This window comes from Rhinolophus hipposideros, assembly GCF_964194185.1.
Source record: "Rhinolophus hipposideros genome assembly, chromosome: X".
In the NCBI taxonomy this organism is placed as follows: domain Eukaryota; kingdom Metazoa; phylum Chordata; class Mammalia; order Chiroptera; family Rhinolophidae; genus Rhinolophus; species Rhinolophus hipposideros.
In genome coordinates, this window is record NC_138046.1 from 23,102,557 (window position 1) to 23,121,040 (window position 18,484).

At 39.0% G+C, this 18,484-nt stretch overlaps 1 protein-coding gene across 1 annotated transcript in view; it reads left to right on the forward strand.

Moving 5' to 3' along the window:
- The window catches only part of GPC3 (glypican 3), a 459,086-nt gene that overhangs the window by 381,769 nt on the left and 58,833 nt on the right, over nucleotides 1–18,484 (forward strand). Inside the window, exon 7 of the mRNA XM_081043127.1 lies at nucleotides 12,497–12,659. Within this exon, the coding sequence (XP_080899253.1) occupies nucleotides 12,497–12,659 (163 nt within the window). The remainder of the gene's footprint in view (nucleotides 1–12,496; nucleotides 12,660–18,484) is intronic.

Below are 18,484 nucleotides of genomic sequence, written 5' to 3' on the forward strand. Positions count from 1 at the left end.
GCGCGAGTAGGAGAGATGCTTGATGAGGTTTGGAATTTAAGAATAAGAAGCAATGATGAGAGAAACTCACATGAGAATGGAAATGATTATATCTGTACTGGGCTCCAACTCTATGCTTATTTCACAGAAGTAAAAATGAAGATAAAAACATTAAGATATACTAGCAAATGGCAAGTATATAGATATACTAAATTAGTGAGTATTTTATTTAGGGGATAAGAGGTGAGTGTGAAGGATAGTTTCGCCAAATGCCAAGCAGATATTAGTTTGTAAGCGTATACAATCAACCCAGCAGAAAATTCTGCAACTGGAATTTCTGAAACTAGAATTGACTAAGCTAAAATTGGAAAAATGATCTCCAGTATCAATGATAAGTAGATGTACAGTGACTGTGAATTTTGTTAAAAGACCTTTTGACCAAATATGGAATTCCAACAAGGTAGTGAATATATTCAGTGTCAATGACCAAGCTTGAGTCGAACTACAGTGGTCAGTGATTTCCTTTAAAACAGTGAGTGTCCTAAATGGTTACCAGAAGGCAAGGCTCAAATTCCTTTGCTATTGGGGAATACCAGTGGTTCCATTTCACACTCCTTCATCCACTGTTTGACCACTCCATTCAAACCACTCAAGGTACAGAAAGGAAAACTACCATGATAAGGAAGTACTTAATCATCTGGTAGCTGCAGTATGTGACTAAGGTTGTCAGTAGCCCTCATAAAATTCCAATGTTCTAGTTGTGTTCTGTGACCAAAGCGTTACAAAACCTATACATGGTGGCTTTGGAAAGAGCTAATTGTTCTGGCATCTTTAATTCTGTATTTACCAAACAAAGCACTGTTTTTAGGATACATTCCAGTTTTTCATACTTAAAAGGGTTACCCACGCATATCTTTTTCTTTTTTTTTAATTTAAGTGTGTTTTTCCAGGACCCATCAGCTCCAAGTCAAGCAGTTGTTTCAATCTAGTTGTGGAGGACGCAGATCACAGTGGCCCATGTGGGGGCTTGAACCGGCAACCTTGTTGTTAAGAGCGCCGAGCTCTAACCAACTGAGCTAACGAGCTGCCCCACCCAAGCATATCTTACGTTAACGTTTACTAAAGGAATGAGGCTAAAAGGCATACAAGAGCACCAGCCTTTTGCTTCTTCTATTTCAATCTTTAAAAATATGAGATTATATATGAATATTATAATAATTTTACTCATGTTTCCTGTTTGCTGTAGGAACTCATTTCCCCCTTAGGATTCCATAGCCTAAAATGTGGAAAGGGAAAGGTTTAAAGCTCTCTCACCTCCAAGGAAATAGCAACTAGAAACTCAGAATCTAGTTTTTCATCAAGTCCCCGCTAATTTATTTGTACTAGATGTACCAGGTCATTTATTGTACTTCAGAATAATATAATACATCCTAAGTATCTGAAACATATTTAAAAATTCATATTTTTCAAATAGTAGACCAGAGAAAGAAAACTGTTTTCACTGAAAACCTACTTATCAATCCTGATCCAAACCCAGTCTTCAAAGGAAAGGAAGCTTTGCCAAGGGAACTAGAAGTATCTCACTGACCCTTGGTGGGCCAGAGGCCTTCTGGAAGAATAGTGAACGATCATCCTCCAGTCACTGAGGCTGACTCTCCAAGCCCTGTGCTTGATGACATGGCTACTGTGGTTCATACATAGAGGTTATTTTTAGAGGCAAGAATTCTTATTTCCCAAAAGTATAACCACAAGATGTCTATTTGGAATGAATCAGATTTATACACCAGGACAATAGTAAATGCTCAGATCGTGTCTCTGTAAACTCCGTTCCCTGAGGAAATGTGTGATATCTTGGTACACTCTTACTCTGGGACCATTGCCCTCTGTCAATGGCCCTCATCTAACTGAGGCAATTCCTTTGAAAACTGAGCGGTGCCATGGGGCTTCACAGATGTCTTCGAAGTAAGTTTTCCTTCCAGAAAAAGTTGTCTGTGTCCTTGTGGCTTTTCACAACTATTTAAAACTGACACAGGGCCAAAAGCCACTAATCTTCAACAGGTAGCAGCCGGGGTCAGATGCTCTCAGAGGGAAATTGGACTTTGTGTCCTGCAAGGGTAACTTGTTGTGGTTGCATTTTGTTGCCACCTGGCAAATCAGTCTGATCTGGCAGGCTTCTTGAGGCTAGGCCTGCCTTGACTCTAGCCTTATAACTGGAACTCTATTTTGTGAGGCTTTTGGCCCATTAAACTGAGATTTATTCTAGTAAGACTGGAGATCCTAAAAGGAGGTATTACAGATCCCAGAATTAACACACAAAGACTGACTAATCTAGCAGACTGAGTGCTCATTGAGGATTGCAGAAGGCTCACTGAGGGGGATCTCAGGAGCTCATTCAGCCACTCTGTGCATGGGTTGGCCACATCCCTTTGGGTTAGTTGGTTTATTTGCTTAAAAAGATCAATTTTCTGCCTTCCTCTTTGACTTTACCCCACTTTATCAGAGCAGAAGTCTCCCTCAATCAACCGGAGGGGAATATGGGACGTGCCTCTCAGGGGAGTCCTAATAAAGTGAATGCCGGCAGTCAGTCACTCAGGCTATCTGAACATCTGTCTAGCTGTCTAGCTTCAGTGTGTTCAGGGCTCCCAGGCAGGAATTAGCAATTACCATACCAGAGCAACTGCAATGACATATCAGACCAGGGTTGAAGAAATAGAGATTGATAGAAATGCAAAGTTGGTGAATAAACTGTTAATTCATTTTGTTAACCCATTGCTTCATTCATTTCTTTCAGTTATCAAGCATTTCCTGAGCACCTATTATGTATCAGGCACTGTGCAATCCCAGGGCCATGCCTGTTCCAAGTTAATACTGAAGTACATAAGCCTTCTTTCCCAGCCTCATTCCAAATCCTAACAACTTCACAGTAGTGACCCTTAAACAGTTTTCAGGTTAAAAATGGGCGTATTGCCTCACTTCTCTCTCAGTTCCAATTTTCTTACTTGTAAAATGAGGCTCGTAGTTCTTACCCTGCTGCCTCACAAGGGTCCTGGGTACATCAATGAGAGAAGAGATGTGGAAGTGCTTTCAATTATAAAAACAGTGAAATGTTGACAGTAATGGCACCATGATTAAGATTTATTGAGGATCTACAGAATGAGCCCTACTCAGACCATAAGTGAATGTTAACTGGTACCAAAAATTTAGAATTATCCCCTTCAGAGATTCAGATTTTATAAGTATATCGTCTTTACTGTATAATATTAACTTAACATTGTGTGAGCACTTACTGTGTGCCAGATGCTAACTAAGTTCAGTGCTTTACATAGATTACCTCACTTAATTCCCACAGTCATGCAATGTGGGAGATAAGTATGGATATTATACCCATTTTAATAGATAAGAGACAAGGCTCAGAGAGGTTAAAGAATAACTTGTTTATAGTAACAAGGCTAGTAAGTGATAGAGTCTATATTTGAACACAACTTTTCTGACTCCAGAGTATGAGCTTTTAACCACCATGCTATGCCTCCTCTTGGGAAAGACTAAAACCCTGTACAGTTGTAAGCTATTGGTAAAATTATTGTAATTTTTTTTTTTTTACTTTCAGTTAGTGAGTAGTTTTCTCAAACTGCAGAGAACCATTTCTACCACTGGAAGGGAGCCCCACCAAAATAGTTTTAATTTCATCCCAAGTTTGCTGCTTTCACATCCTGGTTTGTTTTGCTATCCAGACATTTATCTAATTGAGAGGATTTATTTTCACAAGTTTGAGCTCTATATTTGTTTTTACATAAAGTAAAAATCGGGAAGCTGGAAGTGGTAGAGAAAGCGTGTGCTGTGGATAAGAGGCAAACATGGAAGCAATGCCCAGTCAAGAGCATATCTGGGTGTGAGTGGCCTTATTGATACCGTATGGAAGCAGGTCCCTTTGCTCTTCATTAATAAACATCTCTGCATGCCTCCTTAATGCCCAGGTCCTCATCTTACTGGGAGCATTCAGAAGACTTTCTCAGATTCTTCTTTCTTGTGCCTCAGTGTTTGGCCATGGAGTGTTATTTCTTTTGCCTTACAAGGCATTTGTAATAAGCTCTTCATGTCTGCTACTGTGGCTTCTACTGCTCCCCCCTCTTCCTCCTCTTCTTCCTCTTTAAGATCATCATCATTGCACTCAGCAGTAGAATTAATATGCTCGAGAACTTACTACCTGGCGAAAAAATGTGCTAAGCACTTTACATACATTGTTCTATTTATTTGTTCATTTATCCATTTCATGAACATTTACCCTGTACCAAACACTGCTACATACTGATAATTGAAACAGACAGTTTATCCCTTCTGTTAGTCTAGTGGGGGGTGCATCAGGGACTGTACACTTATAAACTGTGAAACATTCTCTGAAAGAAGGATACATGACTATGAAAGTTGAATGGTGCTATTTAATTTAATTCTTCAGTAACCCTGTGAAGTTAATGAATACCATTATTCTCCATTTTACAGGTGAGGAAACTGAAGCTCAGAGAGTTTAAGCAACTTGCCCAAAGTGACACAGCTATTACGTATACAGAGTAGAGATTTAAATCCATAATGGTCAGATTCCAAAGCTCACACTCTTAACTCATACTTTATTGCCTTTCCAATGTGTAAACTGCATATATAGCTATTAATTCTAGCCCTATATGTTTGGGTTCTGGCTTCATCTCAAATGTGTAGAGTTGCAATTGTTTCCAATTAGTTGTGGCTGTGGTTTGGTGCATTCGTTCAAAGAAAGTCTGCACACAAAGTAGAGGTCACGTGCCCTAGGCCTTGTGGATGTGCACAATGTATAAATAATAATGGCATTCCAAAAAAGCTAGGATTCATTGGAGCCACCACATTTGTTTCCCATTAGTTTATGCTACTCAAATACAAACAGTAAAGCATGTGTTTACATTGCTGTGGACATGGAAAACTAGGCCCCAAAGCATTCCTTGCAGGTTGTATAAAGCTGAGCATCCAGATAGTTCAAAATCAGTTTTGTAAGCCCAACTTAATAGCTTTAAAATGTAATCTGGATTCCAGATATTTTTTTTAAATGTCTAGAGAGAGGTATGTGATTAGCCAAAAGAAAAAAACAGCTAAATCCTCAAAATATGTATCAAGCCCCATGTTTGCAGCATCTATGTTGTTACTTATCCTTTATTTTAAAAATGCTAAAGAGCTTAAAGTCAAGAAAACTCTTAGCTGTGCAGCAGCAGTAAAAGAATTTTTCATTCTGCTCTAACCAGATGTCTGAAGCTTTTCAAAACAAATCCATTTATGATGAGACAGGTTGGTTATCTAAAGCATGGCAGATCGCAAGGCTGGTGAAAACAAGCAGGAGGCGTCCAACGTCATTATCTCTCCCACCCAATAAATAACAGAAGGCTTTCCCGTCAAGGTATAGTTCATGGCTAGTATCTGAGAAAACTGAGATTGAACTGGAAATTTTCTCAGGTAAAGACCGTCAAGATGGCAAAAATGTGAAATGAAGGTCCCATTAGTTGATGTCTTTACCTAAGACAGCAGGTTTTTTTTTTTGAAAGTTCGGGACTTAGAAGCAGAAGACCTTATTTTTAATGACTTGTCTATCATTTACTCCATGACTTGTTCAAGTCATGTCCCCTCCTTGAGCCTTGGTGGCCTCCCTTGACGTGGGAAATGGGGATGGCAGTCTTCCCTGTTACACAAATTGGTGGGGAGGATTCAAGGGTTATGTGAGAGAACACATGTTAAGCCCTAGCACAGTGTGTGGCTGATAAGGTTCATCATATCTTTGCAATCAAGATAATTCCAAGAGGCACGTTATTTATACCATATAGACAGATCAAGAGTTGCTGCACTCACTGGTCTAATTTCAGAATAGTTGATCCCCCTAAGAACAACTAGTATGTCCTTTGATCTTTGTTCTTCTGTCAGCCAAGCATGAAAAGAGCTTTGGCCAAATCACATTGTCCCATGATGCAGAGCTCTTTTGTTATCTTGGTTATGGTTTTAAGAACATGAAACTGTTATATTCTAGAAAGCCTTTTTTTCCTCTTATACTATGGTTCTAATTTTCTTAAGTATTTATTCCAGGCTTTCTATTTCCTTTTATCATACAACTCTGAGTACCTGTTTCAAAGCTAACTTTAAATATTTCCTTTTCTAATCAAACAAAGTCAATAACCTTTACACAGGGTATTTTCATTAACTACAAAGACAGAAGGCCATGATGTCCGTACCTAAGTGAAAAGGAAATTGTCAAACTCTAACACACATAGGGCTAAGGTAACTCTTGTCCAAAAATGGTTTAAGAGGATTTCTAGGAAGTGGAGTAACACTGCAATAGCCTTTCTTATAGAGTGGTGTGGTTCGCTCATGATAAGATGGGGGCACAGATCTAGTTAAAAATGCAAATTTATGTGTTCCACCCCAGATCTACTAAATCAGAACCCCTGGGTAGGGCCAGGGAGCTTGAGTTTTTATCTATCATCTTAGGGAATTCTTATGGAAATTGGAGACTCACTCCCATGGTATATAAAAATGTACATACCCTTTGACCTAATAATCCTACTAATGGGAAACTAAAGAAATAATCCAAAATATGGAAAGAGTTATGTGAATGCTCCTGATACTCCATCTTTATAGAAACAAAAGAACTAGAAGTGATATACCAGGTGTGACCAAACAATACAGTGAATATTTAAGTTTTTAAAAAATTCATTACAGGTGGCCAGTTAGCTCAGTTGGTTAGAGTGTGGTATTGGTAGCACCAAGGTTTCCGTTTCAATCCCCGCATGGGCCACTGTGAGCTGTGCCCTCCTTAAAAAAAAAAAATAAATATTATTACAGTAAAAGACACATTGCCATTAATCCTCCTCAAAATACTCCCCCTCACTTGAAACACACTTATCCCATCGTTCTTGCCTTTCTGAAGCAGTTCTGGAATCCTCCTTCATGAGTGTCTTTAGTTGCACTGTCGTGGCTGCCTCAATGTCCTGAATCAATTCAAAACATTTTCCTGTCATGGTCAATTTGACTTTGGGGAAGAGCCGGAAGTCACACGGTGCCAGATCCGGTGAATAAGGTGGATGAGGACACGCCATAATGTTTTTAGTTGACAGAAATTGCTGTACCAGAAGTGATGTGTGACACGGAAGCTTTCCCTTGTGATCACAAAGTACTGTGAATGCTGCTGCCAAGTGCCATCCAACAGAAAGGCAGGGATCTTCAACACGGGAAGCAGCACGTTGAACCTTAGCAGTGTGTGACTAGTTCCAACTTGTTTGGTGCAGTCAGTTGGGTGTAAGCTACGGTTGAGAGAAGGTATGTTTTAAAGTGTGCCATAAATCATCCTCCATCATGACAACGCTCCGTGTCACACATCGCTTCTGGTATATACGGCAATTTCTGTCAAATAAAAACATTACAGTGTGACCTCACCCACCTATTCACCGGATCTGGCACCGTGCGACTTCTTTCTCTTCCCCAAAGTCAAAATGATTCAGGACATTGAGGCAACCATGATAGCACAACTAAAGACACGCATGAAAGAGGACTTGCAGAACGCTTCAGAAAGTGGCAAGAATGATGGGATAAGTGTGTTCAAAGCGAAGAGGAGTATTTTGAGGGGGATTAATGGCAATGTGTCTTTTACTGTAATAAAGTCTTTTAATTTAAATATTCACTGTATTGTTTGATCACACCATAAATATTCAATATTCAGAGAATGGTTAAGTAAATTTCACTAGATCCTTTAAGGGTGCTGTACTAAGTGTTTTATCACATTTAAAACTTTACACTGATCACACTTGTTCATTACAACAATTCTATGAGACAGGCATTATTTTCCTCATTTGACGGATGTGAATATTGAGGTTTAGGGAAATTAAGCAGCAAAGTTAATAGTGGAAAAAAAGTTAATAAGGGGATAAAATAGTATTCCAACTTCAGTCAGTCTGATTCTAAAATCCAAGCTCAACTATGTAAAAATATAGGCAAAAAAGAAAAAAACAAAACCTACTTTTGAAAATACAAATGTTGTTTGGGAATTGGGTTTTTCCCCCCTGGATTTCTCTTTGCTTTCACCTTTTTATATTATATTGACAAATATAATTAACATTAAATCATAAAATAATAATTGATTTAAGTAACTGTGATAGTCTTATGTGGCTCAAACAGAATTGCAAGGAGAAGAGTAGCTGTAGAAAAAGCTGGGCTGTGAAAGGCCTTGTGCACTTCCCACTAAGGAATGCCAAACAGTGCATGGCAGAAATGTCAGGTTTATACGATGACTATGGGGGTACGGGAGTGAAATAATCAGACCTGTGTTTTAATAAGATACTTTACATTGATAATCATTATTCTGAGCCTTGACTTTTAAAAAGCTAATAGGATAGTGTCCTTTGAAAATGGCAAACCATTAATCAAAAGCATTAGGCACCTAAAGTTACCTGATTTTGTGTGCAAGGCCCTCGTAACTTTCGTTTTATAAAGTGAGTGTTCAATCTGGAAGACATTGTAAAGAGTGAGAGAGGGAACAAAAAGGTCAATATTGTGAATTGTAATTAGGTGATTTGATTTTTGTGCCAAATTCCTGGCTGCACTAAATCCACAGTGTTTGCTAGCAATTTCTCATCTCTGACAGATTACCCTTCTTTCAACATTCTGGAGCGTCAGACTCTTCTTTAATACTTTTACATTAACAATAGCTTTCTAGATTTGGATTCGTTTTGTTAATGTGTGGGGGTTAGGCTCGTCCGCAGATGTCTGTGTAAAATGGTTTGAAAGTATACTATAATCCTTCTTCAATGCTGAAGTTGTCTCCAAAATGGGAGTAATTTAAGAACTAAAGAAGTTATCTCACTGACAGAGTTTTAAAGGTTTTTTTTTGTTTTTGTTAATTGCACTTAAAAAAAAATCTGAACTACGGGAGAATACTGAGGGCATTGTACATGAAGTTAGGAAATGGCCTCTCAAAGATTAGCTACAGGTCTTAGCCAGGATCGTCCAAAGGATTTAGCTATTCATTCACAAGTTCTTGTATAATTATTCTGTGCTTTGGCTTTCTCCTTTTTCATGAGTTTGTGGTAGTAGCTTTTAAAAAATTAAAGATGCCATGCCACTTTATTTTGTTTCAGTTCAATAGCACATTTATTGAGTGCCTACTATGTGCAAGACACTGCCTTAAATGCTATGGGGTTCAAAGATAAATAAGACACAGCCCCTGGGCAGCTCACAGTCTGGCAGTGGAGCAAAGTCACATAAATAATAAAGTACAAATAAATAATACCAGGTTGCACACATAATGTGCTATTTAGGAGATACAAATAAAGGGAGCAGTGGTGGAAGAGGGAAAGGGAGAATAATAATGGCCATCTGTGGTAGCCAGGCAGGCTTTATTAAGGAAGTAACATTTGAACTTGGCTTAAAACAATGGAGAACTTTCAATAGACAAATGAAAACAGCTCATATTAGGTGCTCAATTAATGTTTGCTGAGCAGGTTAATGAAAGGCACAGATGTGAGATGTGCTTGAGAAATAGCAAGTTCACTAATGTACATCTAACTACAAATTCCCCTATGTGAACAATTCTAATTCAGTAATCCATGACATATATGAAGGCTGTATTTTTTGAAAGTTAACCTAAAAATGCTTATGTCAAAAGCAATTTTTCCATAAGAAATAATAGTAAAGGAGGAGATTAGGGTGTTTTTAGTCAAACTGAAGTGATGTTATCCTCTAGATTAGCAGTACTCAAAGAATGTTTTATGGACCCTGGTAATCCATGAGACCCAGGGATCCACAAGCTCAGAATTACTTGCATCACAATACTGAGATGTTATTTGCCTTTTTCACTATGTTGATATTTGCACTAAAGGTGCAAAATCAATGGTGACTATGACTGTTGGTACCACAGTATGATTCAAGGCAGTGGCATCAAACTGTATTAGTAGTCATTCTATTCTTCAATGGTCTACACTTGCAGGGAAATAAAAAGACAGTTTTACTTAAGAATGTCATTGCTGAAGCAGTAAAAATGATTAATTTCTTAAAACTTAATCCTTGAGTATACTTTAAAAAATATTCTGCATAGCATTATGAAATGTGAACTTACCTGTAAGGTATTTCTGCTGCAAATTGTGTTAATGGACGTCTCAAGGAAAAGCACTTGTGGGATTATTTAAGCTATGGGCTAAACTAACCTCTTTTTTCATGAAACACCATTTTTATCTGAGATAATGAACGATAAACTATGGTTAAGCAATCTTGAGTATTTGCTAAACATTGTCTTTGAAGAAATGAAGAGAGCCTGTCAGAGAGCCTGTCGGTTAAAGGAAAAACTGACAGTATTTGTTGCCAATGATAAAATTTGAACTTTCATGAAAATATTAAAATTTTGGAAAACTTGTATCTGCTACTGTGAGCTTGAAAGCTTCCCAATACTTAAAGACTTTTCTAATGAGATTGTAGGCGGTGTTAATAAATATGATTTTTTGATATCATATAATGAAAAGTATTAACTTTTGGAAGACCTGCATAGCTCAGTGGACCAATATTTTCCTGGTGACGCACGAGTGATGATTCAAAATGTGTAAAAGGTCCATTGAAAGTTCAAAGCGTACCAATGGATATTAATGTAACAGAACATTGTGTTAAGGTTATTTATATGGTTCCATATTACACATTGCAACTAACCTTTTCCAGTTGTTGAGTTTTTATGTAGTATCAATGAAAAATATCCACAATAACCTGAAAAGGCTACTAAAATCTTTCTCTCTCTTCCCACGATATGTCTGTGAGAGGCTGAATTTTCTGCAAATGTTTCAACCAAACCAACATATAACAACAGATTGAATGAAGAAGCAGATATGATAAGCCAGCTATCATACTAAGCTGGACATTAAAGAGATTTGCAAAAATGTAAAAGAATGCCACCCTTCCTTCTAACTGTTTTCAGGGAAAATATATTTATTTTTCATTAAAAATGTTATTTATGTTAATACATCATGGTTTTATTATTGTTATGTTTAAATTAGCTGTGAAATATTTTTAAATTTCTCAGTTATAATTTCTGAGATGGTAAATTCTGATAGGTGTAACTTACATATACGAAAGTTCTCTGGGATTCCCAATAAGAGTATAAAGGGGTCCTGACACCAAAAAATTTGAGAACCACTAATCTAGTTTATCCTAGCCTATGTGTCTATATTATACATTTAGATGTGTAAGATAGACAGTAGAGGACAGGGGGAGGGTTAGCAAAACGATGCATTAGAGTGGCAAGGTAGAGATGGTGCCGGAGTGGGGGATGGTAGGTAGGTTGGCTTCTCTGACACCCTTAGAGGTTATTGGCCAGGAAAGAACTATTTTGGACTTTTCTTTCTTTGCTTAAAAAATAAAACCCACAGAGTCGCATTTCTCTGTGGTATGGAGTTTGCTCCAATTGATCTTGGTGTAACAGCTAAATCACAAGTAGAGAACGTAAAGGTATACTTTTCAGTGACAATGAGCACAGACAACGGAAACCGTAGAATCCCAGATGTGCCTATGTATACAGCATCTTTTTTTCTGGGTATCTCTTCCACAATCGCCAAAATCTCCGTTTTGGTATATCTAGCATCTTTTTTGGAGGTTATTTAAAAATAGGTGGTGGACCTGAGATTTAGGACTAAAAATGGGTGGTGGGGCAGAAGCTAGAGCAGAAATAGAGAGTATTGGAACATAGCCTTGGGGAGAGATGGTGAGGAAAATTAAAATGGAGTCTGAGAACCACCCTTAGAGACCACTTGTGCTGTGAGCTGGGCTTCTGGGTCAGTGGAGAGACTTGTGGGAGGTGGGAGTCCCCATAAAATAAGAAAGGCATTGACTATGTGACTGGAAAGGCAGACACTGGGGAGCAAAACAAACATGCCTCTAGGTAGGCATATTACCTACAAAAAAGCAAAATAAATTTCAAAGCATCTTATTGAAATCATGGAAGAGAGAGATGTTGTTTAACTTTTTCTAGTGATCAAGTCATGGTACATGGCAATTAATTATAAGGATCATTTAAAATGTATATAAAAGTCACTGCTATTCTCTTCATTTAGTGGCAATCATTTGTTGTTTTAATTTAGTAAATGTAAATATAATAGGGGGCTTCCATAAGGAACTTTTTGCTGATCTTGGTGTCCTCTCAGCCTATAAATGTGCTTTGCCTATCATGTCTTAAGGTCATCTGAGTTGTCCCACCAAGAAGGATTTCAGGAACTTAAATACCATGGTATGGATACATTCTGGCTACTGCATGGGGTAGGTAGAGTGAATGAGTAGCAAATCATGTAAAATGCTATGGAAAGGACCAGAAGTATGAAACTAAAGAGCATAAGCAGTTTATACCGATTTAAATTTGAAAATGATTTTTAAAAACTTCTGTGTAACTCGTTCAACGTTTTTCAATGTCTCCTGTTAATAACGCTATTTTAAACCTACCCGAGAAATCTGAAGAGCTGCTGCATTCCTGGTTGTTGTCTTTCAGCTCCTGAGAACCATGTCTGTGCCCAAAGGTAGAGTTCTGGAGAAAAACCTTGATGAGGAAGGGCTTGAAAGTGGAGACTGTGGCGACGATGAAGATGAGTGCATAGGAGGGGGCTCTGGTGATGGAATGATGAAAGTGAAGAATCAGCTCCACTTCCTGGCAGGTAACTGATTAGTGCCGACTCAGATCCTAGCTGAAATGGTTGGTGATGCTTGGGAATTAAAAACCAGTTGAATCTGCTCTCCATAACTCCCTTAAAATCCCTGCAACACACAATGCCATGAACTTTTCAAGAAAAGACTATATACTCTAGAAAACTAAAGTTTTCAGGAAGCCTTTTCTAAATCTCTGGGCCTGGCTAGATTAAAAGGGTAACTTCCTGTTTTTCATTGTCTAAAATGTACTGACCTAATCAGTTGGCTGTTTCCCCCTGGAAATGTCCGTGGTTCTTTTCAGTTATAAAAAGAAATGCAACCTTGGGAATCTACTGAAAACCAATAATGGGGCAACTTTCTGAGGAAGAGACATTAGCAGACCCTCTCTTCTTAGACCATCATACTTGTTTTGTTTTCTAACAAGTAGTCTAACATAGATAGGCTATGACACATAACTGCAGAGCTACATGAAAACAGCAATAGAGAGAAAATCAAGTAGAGCTGCTAGGGTCAAGAAGGCAAAACAACAGCAACAAAAAATCCCCTCATGTTTGTACTGATTTTCCCAGTTTACAAAGCACTTTCCTATGGATAGGTGTTCTTCTATCCATTTTACAGGTAAGAAAACGGGGGCTCAGAGAAGAAATAAGATTTATCTAAATGGAAGAACTAGAAGTCTAACTTGGGTCTGGAGACTTCCAGTGCCATGCATACTCTTCCCTCTTTAGGGCACAGACTTCTCCTTGAAACCCTATCACCCATGGCCTCTGAGACCCTACATGCTAGTTCTCCTTCAGCCTCTTCCCTTCACTAGTTCTCCCTAATCCTACCCTGAAACTGGAGATTATCCAGAGGTCTCTTTTAAGCCTGTCTTTTCTCTCTTTCCAAAGAAAACAGATCTCATCTACTCCGGCTCTTTCAATTTTTTAAATGATTTCTTTAAGTTCTTTTTTATTATTATTCTGGCAAAAAAAGAAAACATCTAACGTGAAACTTGTCCTCTTAACAAACTTTTAAGTGTACGGTGCAATATTGTTAATTATATGCAAATTTACAGCAGATCTCTAGAACTTTTTCATTTTGTATGACTGAAACTCTATGCCTATTGAATAGCAACTCTCCTTTTTCACCTTCCCTCAATCCCTGGTGTCACCATTTTACTTTCTGCTTCTATGAGGTTGGCTACTCTAGGTACTTCATATAAGTAGAATCTTGTGGTATTTGCCCTTCTGCGAGTGACATATTTCACTGAGCATAATGTCCTCAAGTGTCATCCTTGTTGTAGCATGTGATAGGATCTCCTTTTTTAAGGCTGAATAATATTCCATTTTATGTGTGCACCACAATTTTCTTTTATCCATTTATCCACTGATGGGCATTTAAGTTGTTTCTACCTCTTGGCTATTGTGGATAATGCTGCAGTGAACATTCTTTAACTATTATATCACTATGAGGACAACTGCTCCCCATAGTCTTAACTGCTCTGCTGAGCTATCATCCCACATTTCCAGCTACTTACTAGTCATTTCTACCTGGCTTTCCCACCACTACCCCCAACTCCATGTGTCATAAATCGAACTTATCAATAGACCATCCCAAACTGGCTACTCCCTTTAGTATCTTTATGTTTTTAACGCCACTACCATTCTCCTGGTCACTGAGGCTTAAAACTGAAGTCATCTTTGACTCTTTCTTCTTCCTTGCCTTTCATATACACTTGGGCCCAAAATCCCTGTATATTATTTGTAATTTTTTCTGCTTCTGTCACTGCTTTCTATTCCCCCCTTCCACCTTCCAGCACATGCTATTTCAATCACATCTTAAGTGTTCTCCAGGCTTCCAAGCTCAGGCAAGAGTATTGAGAGCTTTAGGCTAGCAGATTAGAGCACAAAGAATCGCAGACCCAAACAGCAGATTCTACCACATTCATCTTGCACTGCTGCCAGGTTAATAATTCTGGAGCATCTACTTCTCCCTAGCTCAGCTGCCTTCATCCTGTCTCTAGTACCTAGAGGATAAGGCTTAGACTCCTTAGCAGAGTTCTGAGGGCATACTGGTCTAGCCTAAACTACCCTTCTGGCTTCATTTCCCACCACTAGTCCACAGAAACCATCCACGTTGGCAAAACAACCATACTCATGTCCCCATAAGTCCCATAAACATACTGTTCTTGTTTCTGTCTTCACACCATTGCTCACTTTATTCCTATGGCGATACCCCTCTTTTATTCCTTCTTAAATTATGCCCATCCCTCAAAGTGCATTTCAGGTATGATGCAGTGGGGAAAAAAAATAGGTTTGGGGGTAGAGCAAAGTTGTATTTAATTTCTGGCTCTATTTTTTATGGACTAGCATGACCTAGGACAAGCTTTTTTGCCTCCTCTCTAAATCACTAGTACTTCTTCATCAATCAAGTGGGGTCACTACCCCTACTTCATAGGCTATAGAAGGATTACAGGAGGAAAATTTGTAAAGCATCTAGCCCAGTAACTAGCACATACTAGGTGTTCCATAATTGTTAGTTTCCTTCTATGAAATCTTTCACTACCATCTCAGTCTATAGTTATCTTCACCCTCTGAATTACTAAGACAAATTCTGCCAGTGCTTTCAAAAAATGGTCTGCAGTGGCTCCCAAGTTCCATTCCTAGGGTGCAACATGATCATTCAGAGCCTGGCATCCTATAAGAAGAACACTGAATAAACGTAAGAAGTGAAATAATAGGCGCTAATGTTTATTGGTCACTTACCATGCTCCAAGCACTGGGCCAGCACTTTACATGTATCGTCTCATATCATTTTCACAACACCTCCATGAACTAGGGGTTATTTTTATTCCCACTTTGCAGACGAGAAAATTTATGCTGGAAGAGATCCAGTAATTTGCTTAAGGTACTTTAAGAGCAGAGTCAGGATTCAGAGCTAGGCAGTAGGATTTTAAAGGCCACTCTTTGAACAGCTCTACTATAATTCTTCTTTCTCTGCTCATCAATACAATCATAGAAGATTGAAATCTGCTTTGCATTTTGCTGCCCAGAAAAAGGTTTTGGTCATCAAAAGATTGTTCTGATGATTCACCAAGATATTAAGTGGTCCTGGCACTGATCCATGGGCCACACCACTGTTCATACTTCTCCAAAAATGTTCCTGCATATCCCTCCTCTTGCTTTCCTGCCTATAAGCCACTTCCTTATCACTGCAAAATACTATTCCACAATTCTATGGTGACTTAATTTTTTAAATAGTTTTTGGTGTGGGACTTTGTCAAGGGCCTTTTCAAAATCTAAATAGATTACATCCACTGGTTTCCCTTTGTCCACATGCACATTTAGCCTCACAAAGAATTCTAGTCAATTAGTTAGGCATGACTAAACCTAAGTGCTTTATAAACTGTAAAACACTACACAAATGGTGGTTAATATAATTTACAGGAAAAATGATGCCTTACTCCCAATAGGTTACACTTGCCTAAGATGTTCAGTGATCCTACCAACCTGGATTTTTTTAGGTTCCCTTTGAAATGCTTCTCATGGACAGGAGACTCGTTGGCAATCTTCCAGGCTCCTGACACACTAACTACTTGGAACAACAGGCTATATACTTTAGTCAGCTATTATACAATTTTACCCCAAATCTGGGTAAATGCCATCTGGTCCTGGTGATTCATCAACATCCATTTAGTCAAGCAGACTTGGAACACTGTGTTCGTTTATCATCATCTCATTTAGAACTTACACATTCCTTCCTCCGAAAGACCGTTTGAGAAGGAAAAACAAGGCTCCGAGTATGTTCTGACTCTTTTCTATCTCCCTTTTGTCCCTGAACAGACCTTTTGCACTATGACCAGCAAGTGGTCCTACTGGCCCGCTTTCCTGGCTCAGTTCTTCCCTTCTTTTGATGCACTGGGTAAAGTGCAGGGCACCTAGTTTCTATTCCTGGCTTTGCTTCTAATCCCATGCGTCCTAGGTAGGGCAAACCCCTTCCTCTTTTTCAGAAGTCAGTTTTTCCATTTGTAAAATAAAGAGAATGCCCAAACAATTCTTGCAGGCCATTCGAGGGCCAGCAGTCTGTGATGGTGTTCATTTATTTGGCTTTAGTCCCTGGCGAGGTACTTATCGGAGTCTTTCGGGAACATCTTTTGCGTTTTCTTCTGACCTTGCAGGTTCCCTGCTTTCTTCTCCTGAGCTAGTTCCATTTTTTGAAAGATCTCATTTTCTGTACAGCAGGATGCTAATAAGAAGTTTTGAGTAGTTTCTACACTTTCTGGGCTAGCTTCACTTTTAAATCTCTTTATTTCAAAGCACCCCACTGCTTTCTCTATAATTATTATGTCTCAATTTAACACAGAATTCTCAGTGTCTGCCCCTTCTTTCTGATTATTGCATTTCATTGTTGGTGAGATGACCATGACATCTTATAGCTTACAGCTTAACCTGTTCCTTTCACTTCTCGGTACCAAAGTTACAGTGTTTCCCTTTTGGTGGGTTACTTCTTCTCTCTCAGCCAGTTTTACAGGGTTGTGGCAATTAAATAAAATAATCCTTGCAAAGCATTTTGCAAGGTAACTGGCACCGAGCAGGCCCTCAAAACACGATTATCTACTATTAAAGCTACTGGTCTGTTGCTGCCGCCGCTGCTGCTGCTGACCTATGGGAGCTCAAAGAATCTGCAGATGTAGATTAAAAATGCCTTTTTTGTTTGTTTAAGACCCATGAAAGGCAATTAAAACCAGGTAACAAACATTCAGCAATACCCCTTTACCCCTTCTTTCTCTAAGTGGGGCCCATGGACCAGCAGCATCTGTGTCGCCTGTGAGTGTGTTGGAAATGCAGAATCTCACATGCCATTCCAAACCTATGGAGCCAGAAGGTCCCTAGATGATCTGTTGGCAGCCCTTACCACCTTCTAGTTGACTGTACTTGTAGCATTTAGTCTTAATACTTACAAGATCTAAGAAGCTACCGTCCCACGGTGAGCTAAGTATTTTAGGAAACATAAAAGAGGTCCAATGCCCAGTCATCAATGTGATAGATTAGGACATTGGAGTTCCAGTCGTAGCACATTTATTAACAGTGGGAACTTGAGCTGCTCTGAGCCTCGGTTTCTCCATCTATAAAAATGGGGGAATCATACTTGCCTACCTCCCTGAGTTATTGTGAAAACCAAATGTGATACTGAACTTGAAAGTGCTTTGTTACCTGTTAACGCTCGCCAATATTGATAACAACCCGAAGACTATTATGGTTATTCCAAAATCTCTGGAAGCTCTTTGGCTTTCTTGTATCCCTTGTTCGGCATGTATTTTCTGGAAAGATTGAATTTAGCCCATGAGTTATAAGACATTTTTACACTGAACACCCATTTTCAGACTCCCTTCCAAAGACAAATCATCCATGATGGACTTCAAGTGCAATAAGTTGACTGTTTTGTTGCTGGGCTACTGTCAGCATTGTTTCTTGTTATTGGCCTTGTCGAAGCTCTTATTTGTGAGCTGTTTGGGAAGCTGGCTACTCCCAGTGCTTTAGCTGGGGCTCATCCCTGAGAAGCTTTGCAAGCTCTGGCCAGGTGTCCCTGGCTAAAACATGATGACTAAGCACCTTAAGCATCTGCTCCCTCTCTGCCAAGGCCCCACTCTCCTACGCAGGAACACACATGGGAGAACGCATGCTCACATGTGCATGCACCCATGTAGGTGCGCACATATCCACACTTGCTGTTGGGAACACAACTGAAACATTTGCTCACAAAACAACTCCCAACAAGAAACAACTATCTTAGGGACGTCTTGTTACCACTCCCTCACACCTTATCCTCCCTGGACCTTCCCTTGCTCCAG